At 43.9% G+C, this 20277-nt stretch overlaps 2 protein-coding genes across 4 annotated transcripts in view; both read right to left on the bottom strand.

Moving 5' to 3' along the window:
- gabrb2a (gamma-aminobutyric acid type A receptor subunit beta2a) overlaps positions 1-5751 on the bottom strand; it is a 42940-nt gene extending 37189 nt beyond the window's left edge. For all 3 annotated transcript variants that reach the window (XM_056295082.1, XM_056295090.1, XM_056295098.1), the window contains exons 1-3: positions 5678-5751; positions 5445-5545; positions 4957-5024 (exon numbers count right to left, since the gene is read on the bottom strand). In XM_056295082.1, coding sequence (XP_056151057.1) covers positions 4957-5024; positions 5445-5545; positions 5678-5751 — 243 coding nt within the window. The remainder of the gene's footprint in view (positions 1-4956; positions 5025-5444; positions 5546-5677) is intronic.
- A 1131-nt stretch (positions 5752-6882) lies between these two features.
- gabra6a (gamma-aminobutyric acid type A receptor subunit alpha6a) lies at positions 6883-19666 on the bottom strand. The gene is made up of 9 exons (XM_056295110.1): positions 19519-19666; positions 19179-19246; positions 18511-18731; positions 17807-17889; positions 17483-17626; positions 12912-13064; positions 12415-12671; positions 10256-10500; positions 6883-6995 (listed from the first exon to the last, which is right to left on the bottom strand). Exons 1-9 carry the CDS (start codon positions 19664-19666, stop codon positions 6974-6976), a joined length of 1341 nt encoding a protein of 446 aa, XP_056151085.1. The 3' UTR covers positions 6883-6973.
- Positions 19667-20277: the final 611 nt, after the last annotated feature.

Genomic DNA, 20277 nt, shown 5'->3' with positions numbered 1-20277 from the left:
GCCTCTTCTGCTCCTCAGGCCGACCTCCACAGGCCCGCGTCAATGCCTCCCAGAGACACTCCGGTCCCTGTTACCCGGAGCCGCTGCGGACGGCCTGTCGTCTCCCCGCGCCTGCCTGACTTCGATTACTAGGGCGAATTCTGGGGGGGCTCATGTGGTGGACACGTATTGGGGATAGAATTCACCCCAGGAACTAAGGGTTAAGTCAGGGTTGCCCTGGCAGGTTAACGCAGGGTTAAGTTATGGTTGTTCAGCCAGTTTTCTGATAATTCTTGCCGCCTCCGCTCGGTCGAGCTGTGGTTTTGTTGTCTCTCTGATTTACCGTTGATTAAAGAAAGTTGCCTACACGGCTAAAGTGTGAACCTACGGTCTTCTCCGTTCCTTCGGCTCTACACTGTCTTTAAACACTGAAATGGTGGAAAAAATGTCTAAAGATGTGACTATGTCGCTGTTTTTATTCAATAAAATCCGAAGCGTGTACCTCTCTGGACTGAGAAATACACTCACAGTATAAGGTAACACGGGATTAGCATTTCAAATGTTACAGAGTCCTGTGTTAATGGGAATAATGTTTATGAAAATAACTTTAAATGAAGGCCATGGTGAAAATCAACCCTCCCCCTTCTCGATAAAAGGGAAAACACCTCAAATCTACGGATAACTGACAAAGGAACTTTTAAGAGAGAACATCCTTAACTTGGGGCCCTGGATGCTCAAAAACCTTGAAATGGAAAAAGTCCCTAAAAAAAGAACCTGATTTTCCTTTTCTTGACTTCCCCCGATTCACCGAAAAGGCTGTGTTGTCATAGCAACAATGAGTAAAAATAACACGAGCTTATTTTCCACAAGATGAAAATAAAATGGAACAGGATCGGTTTGGACAAACACAATGAAAATGGTTGCTAATTCACAGAGATAAAGACGGGCCAGGGTTTCTCCTCTGGTCATCAGCTCCCGTTATCTGATGGCCATATCCCTTACTCATGTAAAGACATGAATGCTTGCCAGGATAATGATCATCATAAAAGGGAACGTTCACGCCCCACTAATTTCTCAGTCCCAGAAGCCACCACAGATGGTTTGTTTAAATCTTTTAATTCACAGCCAGCTTATTAACAGCCACAGAAGATTATCATAGTACAGGCAATTCCTCTAAACAGCAACCAACCGCGGGTATTTTACATGTAATCAACATGTCGAATGAGGGAAACGACGTGGAGTGAAAACACCCCTCATTTGCCTCACTCCGTATCCCAGCCTCAATAGCCACTTTGCATCCTTCTGCTCGACCTGGGCGCCATACTGTAACGACCGTGCGGTATCGTCGCGTGCAACGGAGCCCAAGTTCTATCGACTCAACTGTAGCGACTATGTACAGATTTGTAACGCATCACAACGTGGGTTTAGCTCCCGGATGTGTCGTCAGAAAGACCAAAACGGCACTGTGCAAAAACAGCACGTGTCAACAAATACATTTGAGGAGATGAGTGATGGAGCAGGGCTACGGGCAAAAGACGGAAGAGTGGGGTGAGGGGTGAGAGGGTGTTACAAAAGACCAAAAAAAAAAAAAACGAGAGAGAGAGAGCGAGAGCGAGAGCGAGAAAGAGACTCTTGGTCAAGATATCGCATCTGTGTTACATTTTGCACTGACCCCAGTGAGTCAGCACTGTCCACCCAGCCAGGATGCGTGGTTGCACCTCGGACTCGGAGATTTTCCCGCTCAAAATAGCACATTGGTAATGTCACGGACACAAGACTACCAACCACGGTGGTGGCTGACCCGCAAATTTTCATTGCCCAACAACACGACTGACCTTTGCCTCCACAGGCACAGGCAACCTCCGCTGAACGGGCGAGGGACTGCACATGGGACACACAGCAGTCCGCTAGTACAATACAATGTCACACGCCGATGCTGGTTATCTTCTAAATACACATGCAATACACTACGATGGAAGAGCAGCCCTGTGCAGAAATGGACCGTGGTAAAACCATAAGAAAATAGAAAACGACTTACAATATTTCCTGTAGTTTTTTCATCCCGTTACTCTACAGACATTATAGTCACGTGCTATGGCAGTTCTATAGTAATACTATAGGAACACCTTCTACGTTGCTGAAATACTATAGTGTCTCTATCGTAATGTGACAAACAACAACAAAGCACGTGAAATATTATAGTAGGTTTCTGTGCTGGACTCCAGAACATAACATGGCCCTCTGCAACACCTATCACCTACACAACACACATGCCACTCAGCTGCCTTAACCTTAACCGCTCATCCTTCACATTAGCACAAACCTCATATAGGAGAAAAATGCCACAACGGCTTCAATCAGCCCTGACTAAAACGCAGAGCTCTTCCTGCACCAGAGGCATTTTTTATCTCCTCTAATTAGAGGGGGAATGCAGCTGTCTACAGCCCAAACCCACTCACCTCTATGATGGCACTTATCGTATGGCAGGTCTGCCCACAAATGCAGACTTAGAATCAGATATCTTCTGTCAGTTCTAACGGGGAGCACGTCTCGCATCGGTGGCTGACGCCAAGATTCAGCCTTTATCAGGTGCCTTGCTGGAAGAAGCAGGTATGAATCAGGTGGGTGTGTTCAGGAGGACAGAAACTGGACTATCTGGTGTTTGGTGGAACGGCAAGGAATTGAATTTGTTGTTGACCGCCGTTTTTGGTCGGGCGTTTTTTCTTTTGAAGTCCTGCAACATCCCCTCTTGCTAGTCTCCTTAAAAAGTTTTCTTGCTTCTTCTTCCCTCCCACCACTCACACTCTACCCCCCCTCTCTCAATACTTAAATCTTCAAAGAGACTGCCCTGATGAGGTAGATCAAAGCAGCCCTGAGCACAGGTCACCAACTCCATCCCGGTGGTCATGGTGCACAGTGATGTTATTGATTTTGTAACATCAATCTTGTCAAGCTGCTGATATCCTTTTTTTGTACCGAAGAGAGCTGGACATGAAGACGGTGTGGGTGGATGGATGGATGGATGGATGGATGGATGGATGGATGGATGGATGGATGGAGTGTTGTCGCAAAGATTTGGAGAAGCCTATGGCTGAGGAGCTTCCTCCGACCTGGCGTCTGAAGTCGTCAGGTGACTCATGGCAGTGTGTGGGACACCAGTCCACCGAGGTGCTGGAGTTCTTCGCTTTGCGTTTAAGATGCGTCCACCGCGTTAAGAGGCACACCTCTTCCGTTTCCGGCTGGCAGAATTCCCGTCTGAGAAACGGGCGAGATGGACGCTCCCATGGCTATAGGGTGTTAGTTTACGTGACGTCAGTCCGGTCCTCATTCACTGCTCGTGCACAGTTTTGCTACACACACGCGGCTGTATGAACGTGTTGTTTGTTTGTTTTTTTGTTTCCAGATGAATGCTTGCATAGATTTAAAGTTCTGAAATAAGAAAAATCCTTTTGGAGCGAGAGATGGAGGTGAATGATATGAATACTGAGCCCAGGGTCAAAGCGGTGGAATGAAGGATGGAGGAGAGAGGTAAATGAAACAAGCCCATATCAAACAACCCCAGACCCTGAAGGTCCGCCAGCCTGGCTGCAAAGATATTCCCTTGACCATTCAGTGTGTTTATTACTTAATGCAACATCGCTTGGGCTATTTTGTAGTGCTTCAAAAATCATTCGACCATCAGACAACCAACCAAACAGCTGCTGCCAAAAGAGAGCCTAACAGATATAATTGGTCAATGTGTGTTCTATATTCATGAGGTGTTAAGTTAAATAAGAATCAATTAGTCAAAGAACACATCTCCTTCAATCCCCACTGGCAAACTATATAGATTGATGCTGTTACGTAACATCTCTGCTGTCTTGCTCCATGGAGACACTGCTTTGGAAGGATCTCTCTATTCCCTGAACAAGACTGTCCTCTACATATTGTTGAGACGATGGAGAAATCCATGGACAAGTTACAACCCCCCCCCCCAAAAAAAAGATAACCAGCATAACAACTCAGCGTCAACGCCATGAATTTTCCCGAGGATTGCGGTAGGCCCAGCTGTCATACCGATCAATAGGTGGTGCTCTTGCATGGGGTGAACTTTTCCCCTGTCCTCTCCAACTCACCACACACACACACACACACACACACACGCACACACACACGCACGCACGCACGGCGTTTGGGTCGTATCGGTTTCTATGACCACACATGTAATAGTACCAAATTATTGACGTCATCGCTCAATAGTGGACAAGGGGGAAGATCATTTACGTAGAAGGTGATGATGATGAAGATGAAGACGAGCCTCTCCACTGAATTAGGCCAGGCTGTGGACCTTTTTTTTTCTAAAGCAGGAAAAATCACCTTGATGCATATCTATATCTATATATCTATGTATAGATATCTATCTATAGCTATATATATAGCTATAGATATATAGTAGCGATCGGAATATATATATATATACATAGATCTATACAGATCTATATATATATATATATACATAGATCTATACAGATCTATATATATATATATATAAAAAATACATTTATTACACATTCATATTAAACCCACACGTATTTGCACGGGGACATGTCAACCAAATTATAGCAGCAATGCTCGACACATGGCACAGACCGCGAGCGAGAGGTGCACGGCTCGCCGTGCATGTGCGTACTGGTGGTGCGCCAGTGAGCGTGTGGTTTGAATTCAAATGCAGCCAACAAACACACCAGGGCTGAACACAGGAGGCTGAGGCGGAGAGCGACGGTAGATTTTTGTACAACACAGTTATTAAAACTAGGAGAGAAAAAAACAAAAAAACCCAAAACGATTCCTTCATACTCGGCTCATGTTGCGACGGAGCTCTGCATACAGTGATCACCATTCGTTATGAGTGCAGGCCACCTCTGTTGAATTCCATGCGTAATTGGAATCATTAAGCGGGATGGAAGAAAAAAACAATAATTATTAGGATGTACCTACCATATTTACTTCAGATACCATGTCTATGCTGGCTATGTCTATATTCATTCCCACGGCCACTGGCGCACCTGTGAAGGAAAGAGGCGTTAGTATGAGATACGAAGAGTCTCGTCGTGTGATCTTAACGATTTCATGAAGCGCGCCTACTTGCTGCTCATGTTCCACCTATACGCTAACATGCTTATTGGCATATTTTCTGTTACACAGGCTGAAACAAACCGGGGGGGTTAACTGCGTTACTACCGAGCCCATAAAATAGGCTGTCTGTGAATTGGCATCGGTCATTTTGGAGCCAACTCAGACACATAATGTTTTTTTTATTCTAACTGGAAAAGCCTTTTTATTCTTCTTCTTCTTCCTTTATTTGGCTGTGTGTTATCAGTCGTGTAAATTGTTGAGACGGATTTTTTTGCGATTCATTAAACATGCATCGGACGTCACATAGCGGCTGGAAAACACGGCTTTCAGTTTCAATTAGCTTGTTTTACCTCCGAAATCTGGCCTCAACCGAATGTCGTATCCTTTCATCAGTCTGTCCACTGTGTCTTTTACCAGAGGCATATTGCTCGGATCTTTGATATCCTTGATGCTGGGGGTGGGTGGGGGGGGGGGAGGGGGGAAATGTGGTTTATTATATATATCTTATTAATAACACATGCCAAGCACGCGCAACATTCCAGATGACATGCAACATTGAAGATAATGAATCAAACGTCTTTACCTTTGAGCATTGGCAAAAGTCACTAATAAAGGAAAGGTCAAAATCCCAAATAGATGTTTGCTGATCCTCCCCATCGCAACAGTTTTGAGGCGGTTTCGGGATGCGAGTGAGGAGAAAGGCACATCCAACTTACTCCAGACGGCGCAGAGAGCCCAATGAGGGGCGCATGCGCGCATCGGCCACCAGATCAAAGAGTGGAGGCTGATGATGGTGGATGAGCAGTTTCCATTGCAGAGGAAAAAATTAAAGGGACAAGTGGGTGTGTGAGTATAACGAAGAAGATATATCCACACATCAGGAGGACAACGAAGGACAAGTAAATCATTTTTTAACCTCAGTTTATTCTTCAATCCGTGTTATGGAAAAATAGGGCAAGGTCAAATTTTCCTGCAAATAGTTTAATCGTCAGAAATAGTTTTTTTTTAACGGTACCAACAATGTACTGCTAGCCGTTTACGAGTAGGAGAACGCACAAGAGCCCCTGTGACAAACAACCAAGCAACTTACATGGAAAAATACAAAATAAAAGGAGCATGATGATAACTTATAACACTTCTCCGTGCAACGTTTTGCTGAGGTCTTGCTGCGGCGGAACTCAGATGTCATGGCCGGAGCCGAGTGGTGGGATGCAAAACACAAGCCCGCAATTCATTTGCTCAGGTTGAGCACATTTCGAAGCTGCAAGGAGGGATACAAGCTTCTTCTCAATTGCCTTTGATCTTGTTGTAGTGGGAGCAATGCTTCTGTAGGGGGCAGGCTTCTGAGAGCGTTGGTTCACTGTTGCATCACCACCAGTTACAGACATCATAGATTATATCATCCACTTCTTTTTTGATGTGTTTCCTGTGTGCATGTATATATTTCTCTGTGTGTGTGTGTGTGTGTGTGTGTGTGTGTGTGTGTGTGTGTGTGTGTGTGTGTGTGTGTGTGTGTGTGTGTGTGTGTGTGTGTGTGTGTGTGTGTGCGTGCGTGTTGCTGTTCAAATGTACATACACGCATTTGCGTGTGTCTATATGTGCGGTGTGTGCCTCCAGGGCCGCATAAGTTGTGTATGCAGCAGGTTTAAAGTGAGGCCTGTGAAGGGCAGCTCTTCAGCGGCTGATTGAAACACGAGTGGGCAGTGGTCACAGTCTGTGAAATGAATAGATATGCGACAGGAGAATAAATGAGTTTCTGATTCATTTCCTCTGTCAGACGAAAGCGGAGCCAATGCAGAGCGCCTGCACACAGAGCGAGGGGTTGAATGAATGCTGAAGGTCTCTCTAATGGCACATGCCCAGTGAGGTCCTTCTGCCTCTAAGAGGGTGTATCCATGTCTCTGCAAGAGAATACAGCAGAGGACGACCAGACTGTGAGGGAGACACTGAAACTCCTGTTCTGTTTTTTTGGGGGGGGTTTTGGCCGTTAACATTCAGACACACTTTTTTCACAGAATTGCACAAGTAACACCGCCGCCCTGCTCTCCATCCTCTATGATTCAGAATTGCAAAGTCAGAGATGTAGTAAAAATGTGCAAAAAAATCCAGAAGATATGATACAGCTCTTCTAAAGGCTTTCCATCCTGTCTCTCTCGTTATCTTTTTGCACAACATCGTAAACAAAACAATGCTAAAAATTCTCTGACAAGAACATCAGAACCATGATGAGCAGATTTGCACTCCTTAGTATCATGTAACAGATCCCTCTCTTCTCTCTCTCTCTCTCTCTCTCTCTCTCTCTCTCTCTCTCTCTCTCTCTCTCTCTCTCTCTCTCTCTCTCTCTCTCTCTCTCTCTCTCTCTCTCAGACACGGAGCTTTGTGTTCTATTAGTGGCTCGGTTATAAGGGGGAAAGTGAATAGTTGTTTTTCATGTGGTTAATGTACAATGTAAATGGTGGTTTCTTTGGCAATGAAAATCACTCCCCGTGGAGAGACAGTGTTATCATTAAAGTAGCTGGGATTTTGCCAACCCTCAGGTAAACCTTGTAAAAAAAATAAAAGGAGGGTGTGTGTGATGCACATTATTTCTTCACAAATTAACGGAGCACCCGGCCTTTCTTTATTGCAAATCTATGAGTGTGTAAAAAAAAAAATCACACAGCTAGCTTCCATGCAGCAGCAACACCACCTAACATCATTCGCTTTTTTCTGTCTACAACTCCTGGGGCTGTTTCAGCATGAGAAATTATTGATGTCTTTACTGCCTAGATAAAAGTCTTTGACAAAAAAAGTGTGGGTAGTTATTGTTCCACTGAAGCCATTATAATTACAGCCGAGCAGAATAACACAGGTTTGTGGCTTCTTGTGAATGGCAGAAACATTTATGACACCCCCCCCCCCTTAGTCCACAGTCAAAATGTCGTCCATACAACACCCAAGGATACTCAAGCCTTGCATAGATGGGGGTCCCCCCCCGCCTTTTTTTCTCGCCCCAATTGTACTCGACCAATTACCCTATTTTCAGAGCCGTCCCGGTCGCTGCTCCACCCCCTCTGCCGATCCGGGGAGGGCTGCAGACTACCACATGCCTCCTCAAATACATGTGGAGTCGCCAGCCGCTCCTTTTCACCTGACAGTGAGGAGTTTCGCCAGGGGGACGCAGCGCGTGGGAGGATCACGCTATTCCCCCCAGTTCCTCCTCCCCCCTGAACAGGTTCCCTGACCGACCAGAGGAGGCGCTGGTGCAGCGACCAGGACACATACTCACATCCGGCTTCCCTCCCGCAGATACGACCTATAGCCTGGGTGCGTAAGATGGCGCCGTTCGACTTCCCACGTACGAGTACTTGCACAAGAACTTCCGGTCTGGTTTGTTGAGAGAAGAGGTGGCTTTGTTGTACACTCACTGTTTGCAGGACCTCCCTAAAATCACGGTCAACGATGTACATCGCATCGCGAGTGCTTCCTCGGTAGCTCAGATGAGCAAAAAAGAAAAGGGGTTTAAGATGTATATTTCGAGCTACTCCGACAACTACGAGGGTAAGTAACGGCATCATTAGAATTATGCTAGCGCTAGCTAGCTAACTAATGTTAGCTGGCTGCCTTGCAACTAACGTTACCTTGCTAATTTGTTTTTATTAGTCAGCTAATGTTGCTAAATTATAGCTACATTCAAAATCACAAATTTTCAGTACAATGACACCTTGATGTGAATGAAATGTTGTGGCCAAACAGAGGAGAGACTGGATCACCAGTGAGATGCTAAAGTCGAATTTAAAGTATCTTTACAGTATTTCTTTTAACCTTACATGACTTCGTAAACACTTTTTTGAATACTGTAATATACTTTTGAATAATTTTTGTGTTTGAAACAATCTTACAACAACACTAACAACACTAGACACAGTAGTCCAGAGACTAATAACAGTAATTTTGTGATCATCAGGTCTTTGTCATATAAGGTAAAAGAAAATACATTCAGGGTTGATCATGTCATAATGATGCTGATACTTTGCATATTGCCTATCTATATTTATGTAATGATGAAGACACATTTCCATGTGGTGATACTGTTATAATCTATTGACAAATTTATTCAATTTTGAAACATGAATTTACATTTTGACTGTATTGGGGGCTTTTGCAGGTAAAGTTTAGTGTTGTGCTAAACAATTTAACTGTTCAAGGGATTGCGCTTAATAGTTTTGAGAATGTTGACAGTTTCAGGAATTGGATTTAAGCAACTGAGAAAAACTGTAATTGTATTTTCTCGTGTACTGTGTGTGCTCATCCTAGTCTAAATGAGAATTTTGGGGGGGAAAACGAATGACTGACAATTGCGAAGCCCTCACATATGTTATTTTTCCTTCCCTCATTCTTCTACATCCCCAAACAATGACGAAAAGACAGAGTCAGTATTTGAAGGCATGATTTAGATGACCGAAATTCGCACACTGTGGCACACGGTAGTGTTCAGTGGAGTCTGATTCACGGCATTGATACTTGAACGCCCCTTTTTGCCCTGTTTGATTCATTGATTTTTCGGACAAAATTAAGATTTCGGAGGGATACGTTAGCAGCTAACTAATGATTCAGTAGAACGTAAGTATCCGGCTGTACCGGAAGTTCTTATGCAAACAGACACACCCAGAAGTTAAGCAGCGCGACATGAATGCACTGAGCCTACTGTGTCTGTAGAGACGCCCGACCAAGCCGGAGGTAACACGAGGATTCGAACCTGAGATGCCCGTGTTGGTAAGCAAGGGAATAGACCGCTACGCTACCCGGACGCCTAGATGTTGATGTTTTGTTTTTTCAGATCCGCTTTCTTACTGGACGCGACCAAAAACAGTGAAGACATTCCAAAGGAGAGAGTTGCTCGTGAGATTTTGATATGGACGAAAGCCCTAATACCATAATTTGTATGCAACAGCACCAGCCTGGATTGGAAGAAAAATATATTGATATAAATTGTGTGTGTGTGTGTGTGTGTGTGTGTGTGTGTGTGTGTGTGTGTGTGTGTGTGTGTGTGTGTGTGTGTGTGTGTGTGTGTGTGTGTGTGTGTGTGTGTGCTTGCTGAGCTTCTCCATGCCTCTTTGCCTGAATTTCTCCACCATTTCTTTGCTTTCACACATATGTTATTTACATGTGATGAACATACCTGGGCCCCTCCATAGTGTTCTTGCTCAGGTAGATGTACCAGTAGACTAGATTGAAGAGCGCAAAGGCCAAGGGGAAGAGAATACGGGCATACATGTCTATGGGGCTGGTGCCGGCCAGCTGGGGTATAGGGGGAACTGCCGAGCCTTGCTGGAGGAAGATTGGCACCGGTGGAATATCCCCCAGATCACTGCGGCATAGCGAGTGGTTCCTCCTCTTCAGGCCCTCCTGGGGGCTACTGTTTGACTGGGATGGGAGAGAAGAAGAGTGGGGTAGGGTTGGGAAAGAAGGAGGCACAAGTGAATCGATTTGGAGGGATCCAGAAAGAGATTGGGTGGAGTTTATATATATATATATATATATACTATATATAAACTCCACCCAATCTTTTTGTGTGTGTGTATACATACATACATTTCCACACACACACACACACACACACACACACACACACACACACACACACACACACACACACACACACACACACATATATATACGTATACACATAGCATTAAAATCTTTTTTCCTGTATCCGTGTTGATACATATATATACATATACATATATATACATATATATGTACATATATATATACGTTCATATATACACACATACACACACACACACACACACACACACACACACACACACACACACACACACACATATACTATATATACGTATAAGGAGTTTCACAGGAGGAGGCAGATAGGAGGGATTTGGGAGTAGAATGAGAATATATGATGTGAATGGGGATATGAAGGGTGAACACTGCCAGGACTGATTGGAAAATCCAGGGGATTCTCTACTATCATTCCATCACAGAAAGTAATTACATGTATCTCTGTTCATCACATGCTGGTTATGGATTTACCACTGGCACATAGATTTCATTTACACAAGGCTCCAGGTGATGTTGGCACCCATGGGACCTCTTTCAAATGGATTGTGGCAACAGCCCTTATAGAGCACAGCAGGTAGTCTGTCAAATGCCCACAGGAAGTCGGAGATTATGTAGTGACGAGTGCCGTAGTTCTGCTCTATTCTCGCACTGAGGCTATTTTTAAAGCCTCTAACCATGAGCCCTACACGTGAGATGGATCCCAGGGGGGGGGGGGCGCTACAGTGGCTCACTATATTAGCATGAAGCATAAAGCTACCGCCACAGTGAGATGAGAGCGCTCCAACTGTACATATTACTCTTCAATGTGCACTTGAACAAGAAGAGCGAGGATGATTACTTGGCAACGCTTGAAAAATAATAATTTTTACCATGGTGTAGTTCTTTTTAATTGAATCGTAATGTTTAAGCACCTTGATCACATTTATCTTTCATCAATATAACCGCATCAAACATTCTGCAACTCTGGGGGATACCAGAATACTAAGGTGCTGTACAAAACTACATTAAAACATACTGACATTTCTGTGAATGTTGCTTTAACTTGCACCATTTTGCATCCCCAAATAAATATAAGTTAAGGCTGGACGAGGTGTTCGGGTAGTGTAGCGGTCTATTCTGTTGCCTATCAACACGGGGATTGCAGGGGGATGCCAAACCGCCTTGGTTTGGCATCCCTACAAACACAATTGGCCGTGTCTGCGGTTGGGAAGCCGGATGTGGGTATATGTCCTGGTCACTGCACTAGCGCCTCCTCTGGTCGGTCGGGGCGCCTGCTCAGGGGGAGGGGGAACTGGGGGGAGAATAGTGTGATCTTCTCACACGCTATGTCCCCCTGTCAAAGCTCCTCACTGTCAGGTGAAAAGAAGTGGCTGGCAACTCCACATGTATCGGAGGAGGCATGTGGTAATCTGCAGCCCTCCCCGGATCAGCAGATGGGGTGGAGCAGTGACCGGGATGGCTCAGAAAAGAGGGGTAATTGGCCGTATACAATTGGGGGGAAAAGGGGGAGGGGAACCCAACATACTGACATTTCTGTGTATGTTGGTTTAACTTGCACCATTTTGCATCCCCAAATAAATATAAGTGAAGGCTGTATGAGGACAGAGTCACTGAATCAAATTTACAGAAAGGAGCCATGACAGTAACTGAAAGCAGTAGCATACAATGTGCATAGTTAAATGCCTAGTCCATTGACCACTGATATCCTGTTGTTGGAATTTACCTAACTGTATCTATGTGTACTGTGCTGCTCACCAAAACAGCTCCCTCCTCATCATCATCACTGCCGCAGGCCAGCATCTCAAGCCTTTTTTGTATGGCTTTCTGCTTCTTCAGACGGTGGGCCTGACGTGTGGCAAAGTAGTTTACCGCTGCAAACTCAATGAGAGCTGAGGCCACAAATGCAAAACACACAGCGATGAACCAATCCATGGCGGTTGCATAGGCCACCTTGGGGAGGGACTGGCGTGCACTGATGCTTAATGTAGTCATGGTCAGCACAGTGGTAATTCCTGATGGAGAGCCAATAATGTCAATGACCTTTTGCTGACGTACGGTACATGAAACAAAGACAAAACCCACACATGCAAGGTCAAGGATACTTTCTAAAATCCCAAATAATATGCTAAATAAGGAGCCATCATGTTGATAGTAACATTAAGTCCTGAAACAGTGTTCACAATGTCAACCAACAGATAGTGTTTCAAAGGAGGGGACAGGGAAGAGATGAGGGGAGGGGCAGCAGCATATACCAGCCACTGTGCGAGCAGGAACAGACTCCTTGTTGATCCAGAAGGAGACTTGTGACAGCACCACTACCATGATAAGGGGGACGTACGTCTGGATGAGGTAGTAGCCCAGCTTCCTCTGTAGGTGGAAATGGACCACCTGCACTGAGTAGTGACCTGAAAGACAAACACTGTTCTGGAGAGTGTCCCTGAAGGGGGTGGCTTTAATGAAAACAGGGCTGCCCTTGCCTAACCTTGAAATAATACAGCTATTGACAAATCTATAGCCACCACTGTTCACACTCGAATAGCCCCCGAAACCATGAGACAGTACATCAGAGGAAAAAGGAGGAGGAAACAAAAATGGGAGACAGCAGGGGAAATAAAGAGGAGGAGGAGGCAGGGTAAAAGACATTGGAGAAGGGGATATGTGAAGAGGAGGAGGACGAAAGCTGGGAAGAGTGGGAGAGAGGGGGAGGAGAATGAGAGCATGCAGTGTCAGGATGCATAACAGCACTCTGCACTGTCTAAACACATGCATGCAGACATGCACAGACACAAAAACATGCGTGCATAGTATGCACAAAGAAATACACACATTCTGTTTCCCTCTTTCTTTCTTTGTTTCTAAATTAACCACAATTCAGTTTGAGTGTATGCTATGGGCATGACAGGAGGAGGACTTATGCTGCCAAAACGTCAACAGAATAACAATAAACTAACCAATAACGGTTTATAGATAAATTCAATAAAGTAAAGAATAATATAACAGACAACAATCAATAGCAATTACTTTCAACAAATCAATTCAGCACATTACAATACAAGACAGTGTTAGTATGAGGAAACTGAAAAGACGAGCTGTGGGCTCTTTCAACAAACAGCACTTTTTTCAGCACTTGCATTTTCTGACTTCCAAAGCCATGTAGGTCAGGTGAATCGGCCATACTAAATTGCCCCTAGGTATGAATGTGTGTGCGTGTGTGTGTGTGTGTGTGTGTGTGTGTGTGTGTGTGTGTGTGTGTGTATGTGTGTATGTGTGTTTGTGAGCCCTATGTGATGGCCTGGCGGCCTGTCCAGGGTGTCTCTCCGCCTGTCGCCCAATGACTGCTGGGATAGACTCCAGCATCCCCGTGACCCTGAGAGCAGGATAAGCAGTTGGGATAATGGATGGATGGATGGATGGATGTTGACATTTGACATGGAAACGTTTTTTGACATTTGCTAAATAACTGCTCTGCTAGATTGAAAGTCCCCCCCCCCTTTTCTCCCCGATTGCACTTGGCCAATTACCCCACTCCTCCGAGCCATCCCAGTCGCTGCTCCACCCCTTCTGCTGATCCAGGGAGGGCTGCAGACTACCATATGCTTCCTTCGATACATGTGGAATCACCAGCTGCTTCTTTTCACCTGACATTGAAGAATTTCACCAGGGGGGGTGTAGCACTTTGGAGGATCACGCTATTCCCCCCAGTCCCCCCCCCAAGCAGGCACCCTGACCGACCAGGGGAGGCGCTAGTGCAGCGACCAGGACACATACCTACATCCGGCTTCCCACCCACAGACATGGCCAATTGTCAAGTCAATTTTATTTGTATAGCCCAATATCACAAATTACAAATTTGCTTCAGTGGGCTTTACAGCAACACAACATCCTGTCCTTAGATCCTTGCATCGAATAAGGAACAACTCCATAAAAAAAGGCTTTAACGGGGAGGAAAAGAAATAGGAAGAAACCTCAGGGAGAGCAACAGAGGAGGTCTTTTTGTGTCGGCAGGGAAACCTGACCAACCTGGGGGTAACACAGGGATTAGAACCTGCAATCCCCACGTTGGTAGGCAACGGAATAGACTGCTATGCTACCCGGATGGCCAGATTGAAAGTGTTTAACTCATTTTTACCTCAATACCATACCTGTGTTTTTCTTTTGGCGATAATAACTGACATGTTTGAATCTTTTACGGTGATATCTGGCCTGTTGAAGTCTCGGACTCCCTCGTGTGTTTCACAAGACAGCAGAAAGGGGCTCTTTGTCTCCATCTAACCCATCTGCCAGTGGCAGTATCATTCTATTTGGCCAGGGCATGCATTTCTGAGAAGTCTGTTTAATCATCAGACTTATGATCAAAATCATATAAAATAATCTTAGTGGTGTAAAAGTTATTGGTCTGATAAGGCCAGACGACCTCAGGACATTGAAACTCTATTCTTGTTGTAAGCATAAGTTGTAAACCAAGCCCTGAATGTGGAGTTGGAGGCATTTCCGTTTATGTGTCTAACAGACTTGCACAACTCTAGATGAAGCTATTCTGCTGAGGTTTTGCTTCACCAACATGTTATGGCTCTTCGGTAAGGGGCACCTGGATTTCACTGTCTCCAAATGTCATTGGCTGTATTATTATTATTATTATTATCATTATTATAGATCTAAATATCCCTTACAAAACAAGTATGAGGGATTGAAATTGAAGATTTTTTGTAACTAGAAGAAGGCTCATCATGACCTTTAGGTCAGTAATGGGACATGTAAAATGTTAAATTTCTCTAATGAACTATTGTGAGTCTTGTGAAAGTGGTGAGGTATATGGGGTTCTTCCTTAATGTGAATAGTATGGTGATATGTAATTGGAGAATCGTGACTTGTTAACTGGTTTTACGCAATTTTATACAGTGCTCAGTCACCCATATTTTTTCTAACTTTTGCCAATATATGTCAGTAGAAGCAATAACGTTTGTTTTAATCCTTCTTCTGATTGGGACAGCAAAGCCAGGTCTTCGGCAAAGAGCAGGACATTTGACCTCACAGTCTTCCAAGAGGAGTCCTTGAAGGGTTGATTTAACCCAATAAAATTTCCCATTCAAATATTTGCTTGCGGAAGAGCATCACACTTAAATAGTAGCCTCTCCTCTGACTCTTCTGCTTGGGTTGATGTTACTTTACCCCATTGTAAACCTGCGGGACTCCAGTGGAGATGGTGAGCAGCCTCAAGTACCTCGGTGTGCACATTACTGAGGACTTAACATGGACTACACATATTGACACTGTGACAGCAAAGGCAAGACAGCACCTGTATGACCTCAGAGAGCTGAGGAAATGTAAGGTCTCACAGAAAGTCTTGCTAGTCTGACCAAGCTAGTCAGACTAGCTTGGTCTAGTCAGAAAGGTACGAACTGAGGAAGCCTCTTGGATGAGAGGCAAAACGTCTTCACGGATATATACCAAGTCCAGTTGCACTTGATTCAACTCCTTTGGATAACCATGACCTGGATGAATGAGAACATTCACAGACATCTTACTATCCTACTCTGCTGCAGTGCAGAGCATCCTGAGGAGCTGAACTGGATGGTACGGGAACAGCTCCTCTCAGGACAGGATGGCCCTGCAGAGGATTGTGCAATCGGCTGAGTGCACTATAGGTACTGCACTCCCCTCCCTGCAGAGCCTATACTCCAGGAGGTGCATAAGCAGAGCTAGGAGGATCGTAAAGGACCACCATCACCCCAACAATGGAATGTTTGTGTGGCTGCGATCAGTCAAGCACCTGTGCTGCCACAAATCACGCATTGAGTTTCCTCCCACAGGCTATCAGAGCCTTGAACTATGAACAATAAACGATAAAGTCTGAAGGACTGAAGGACAATATATGTATAAGGATGAAAATACTGTTGTCACTTTGCACTGTTCTCTAAACCATGATTACTTTTTTTTTGCATATTCTGTATATTTCTTGTATATTTTGGCTAATTTTGGTATATTTTATCTGGTATATTGTGCTTATAGCTTAGCTTTCATAATTTCTTGTACTTGTACTTGCATTGTGCACTGCCCAGGAGTTTGATGCAATAGCATTTCACTATACATACCTGTATGTATGTATATGTGAAAAATAAAAATCTCTTGAATCTTGAATCTCTCTCTTTCCTGATTTTGTTTGTCTATGTTTTTCATGTTACTATCTTAATTTTCCTTATTTCAATCAGAAAATAATTGTGTTCATTCAGGAGTTTCAAGTAGGGAGCTTGATTCACCACCCCCCCAACCCCCACGGTGCTACATCTAGCAAAGGGAATGAATGCCATTCTTCCTGCTAGAGAAAACAAAAAACAAAATACTCTCCTCCCTGACTCCCTCCCTTCTCTCTGTTGGTGCATTTACGAGGCTTTAAACCCTACAGTTCTTTTTTTTGTTTTTTGTTTTTTTTTGTTAAGGCATACTATCCGCATTAGGCTTGACCACTTAAGCATCTTAGAAGGTCGCTGAAGGAAGTCTGTGCACTTATATATAGAGTGACTCCTGAGCTACTGCGGAGGAGTAATGGACACTGTTGGGTTTGAAGAGGGCTTTCTTTTTGGTCTACCGTCTACTTTCAAATTCACCTGCTCATGAGAAAATTTCATTTTCCAGATCTGTCTTGATTAAGTTAAGCCAGTGCATATGCATTATTTTCCAAGTTAAAAGAGTTCAAGTCTGTCACAATTTCTAATGTGAGTAAGGAATATGATGCATTGCTAAATGTACACAGTCTCCATTTCAAGAATGTCTTTCAAATAGGAAGACATTTGTTTTGTACAGAGAGACTAACAATAAGCTTTACCTGTGTTTGACTTGAAAACCTCACTGGATAGCGTCTGCCCCACCAGATCATACTGCAGTAAACTCATAGACTCCTTGGGACAGTCGACAGATGCTATCGGTCCCTTCCTCCAGGTGAAGACAATTTCACGGTTGGTGTACGCATCTAAAATTGCAAACACAGCATTGCATTTATGAATACCTGGAAGGTACACAGAGACCAGAAACACCGATTAATCTTGACTTTTTCTCTTTTCTATTTTCTACTTGACACTTTTCTTTTACATCCTGCTTTTCTTTTCGTCAACATATACTCAATAGTTAACTTAAAATCTCTCGTACTCACAGCTTCCAAACCTGAGAGGACAAGTATGGCCGTCCATAGGAAAGTCCATGAGCCTCATTGGACACTCTGCACTTATTGTCAGTCTAAGCAGAGCAGACATTAATATCAATTAACACACTTTTTCCCCTTTTACTCCCCAACTGTACTTGGCCAATTATCCTATTTTCTGAGCTGTCCCGGTCGCTGCTCCACCCCCTCTGCCGATCCGGGGAGGGCTGCAGACTACCACATGCCTCCCCCGATACATGTGGAGTCGCCAGCCGCTTCTTTTCACCTGACAGTGAGGAGTTTCGCCAGGTGGACGTAGCGTGTGGGAGGATCACACTATTCCCCTCAGTTCCCCCTCCCCCCCAAAACAGGTGCCCCAAGCGACTAGAGGAGGTGCTAGTGCAGTGACCAGGACACATACCCAAATCCGGCTTCCCACCCGCAGACATGGCCAATTGTGTCTGTAGGGACGCCCGACCAAGCGGGAGGTAACACGGGGATTCAAACCAGCGATCCCGTGTTGGTAGGCAACAGAATAGACTGCTACACTACTCAGACGCCCCTACGTTTTTAAACTTTAATATCAAAATAAATGATTGATAAACTGACAACTTTGATTTGCAACTTGGAGTGTGCAAGTTTTCAACAAAATAGGTCACGAAAACAATAACTGCAAGTCATATATACAGTATGAAGTCTAGTGTGTCCAGGTCTACCTCATGGTGTAGAGGACAGTCCCGTTCTGCATGATGCGGAAAAGCTTGTTTGGCGTGGTCATGTTATGGGCAAGGGATTTCCTGGAGTCACGGAAGAAAGTGTCAGGTGTCCAGATCTTATCCACCATTCGGTTGTTCAGCCGAAGGATCTCAATAGGGCCCTCAAATTTCAGCCTCTCATCCACCCACATCTGACGGAAGAACATGTCCATGGTGTATTCCTGGACACAGAGTTGGATAGTTAGGGAAGGCCTCTTCTGTGCAGTTAATTCTACATCCATAGTAGGTAATAATTATCAATTATAAACTTTTGTTTTGATTTCCACCCCAAAGCCATTGAAAACGAATGGTGAAATGAGATGAGGTAATCATGCTCCACTCATCACGAATAATGTTATATGGAGTCATAAATAAAACTATCACACCATTCGCTTTGTCTGACATAACATCATATCGATTTAGAGGCCGACAATGACACAGTTATAGGGCTCATCAAACAGATTAAAACTCATTAGAAGGTGTGATGGCAGATTGCCTGTGAGACGGGCAGGCAGTAGAAACTGAAACACAGTGCTCTTCCACAGGCAGTATGCAGACACATTCTGTATATAAACTAAGCAACAACAAAAACCCTTTTAATCCTGTCATTACAAGGCTAAATATCTTACCATTTCAACATCTGAAACAGGCCCGAAACTAGTGACAAAGATGTCCGTTTTTACTTCTGTAACACCCTCTGTAAAGAAAATGCCAAATACCGTTTTACAATACACAACATACACAATGATAGTTAACATGTTGTAGCTGAGATCCAGTGGCAGTAAGAACTCACTGGAGCAAACTGACACAATTTCTACATTAACTGTGTGATTAAATATGGTTATGTATACTCATATTTATTTGTATCTCTTTATTTAGTTAACGAAGATATGGTTTTGGCGTGCACCAGCTGATCCATTGTTACCAGTGAATTGAAAATGGTTTTAGGATTTGAAATGTGAACATCACCTCCAGATCCAGGACGCAGCCTGTTGTCATAACCATCCAACAGTCGATCCAAAATGCGAGTGATATTGTCAGAATAGACCCTTTCATTTCCATAGACATTGCCAAGACTGGAAAGGAAAATCATTTTTTTACTAATCAGTGAGTGCATTCTTACCCACATATTAAGACCAAAGAACCTATTTTACTCACCAGATAAAAGTGACCAAAATAAGTGATAAGGCAATCTTCCTTGGTGGCATTTGATTCATTTTTCCAGATTAACTCTCTAAGCGAGTCATACTTGATAACTTATGCAAAAAGAAATGAAAACAAAAGGAGCAACACCTTTATTGGTGTGTTGAAACTGAATGACTTAAGAGCATGAGGTAGGAACAGTACTGTAATCTAATTAACAGATTAGTTGATCCACTCCATTTTTAGCCAGACAGGATTCTGTCCATTGCAAGCGTATGGAAAATACGCAATTTATCCATGAAATAAACGCAACAGAATTTATTAGGGGACTGATAAAGACGGCCTTAAAACATTCACCAGACATGTCAAGAGTTTTGTCAAGATGTTGTGAAGGCAAGATTTTTGCTTTTCATGCAAAGGGACCTCAAATAAGGAATGCCAAATAAGGAATTTCCAAATCTAATTCTTAAATTTAGACGTCTGTAATTTCTTTTTTCTTTTTCTTTCTTTTTTTTTGTTGTTTATCGTAGCTATCAAATTCATACTCCTATGCATTCGGTGGCGGTAATGTACCAAAGAGTTGTT

Source organism: Lampris incognitus, chromosome 1 (assembly GCF_029633865.1).
Source record: "Lampris incognitus isolate fLamInc1 chromosome 1, fLamInc1.hap2, whole genome shotgun sequence".
NCBI classification, from domain to species: Eukaryota; Metazoa; Chordata; class Actinopteri; order Lampriformes; family Lampridae; genus Lampris; species Lampris incognitus.
This window is presented reverse-complemented; position numbering and strand designations above follow the sequence as displayed.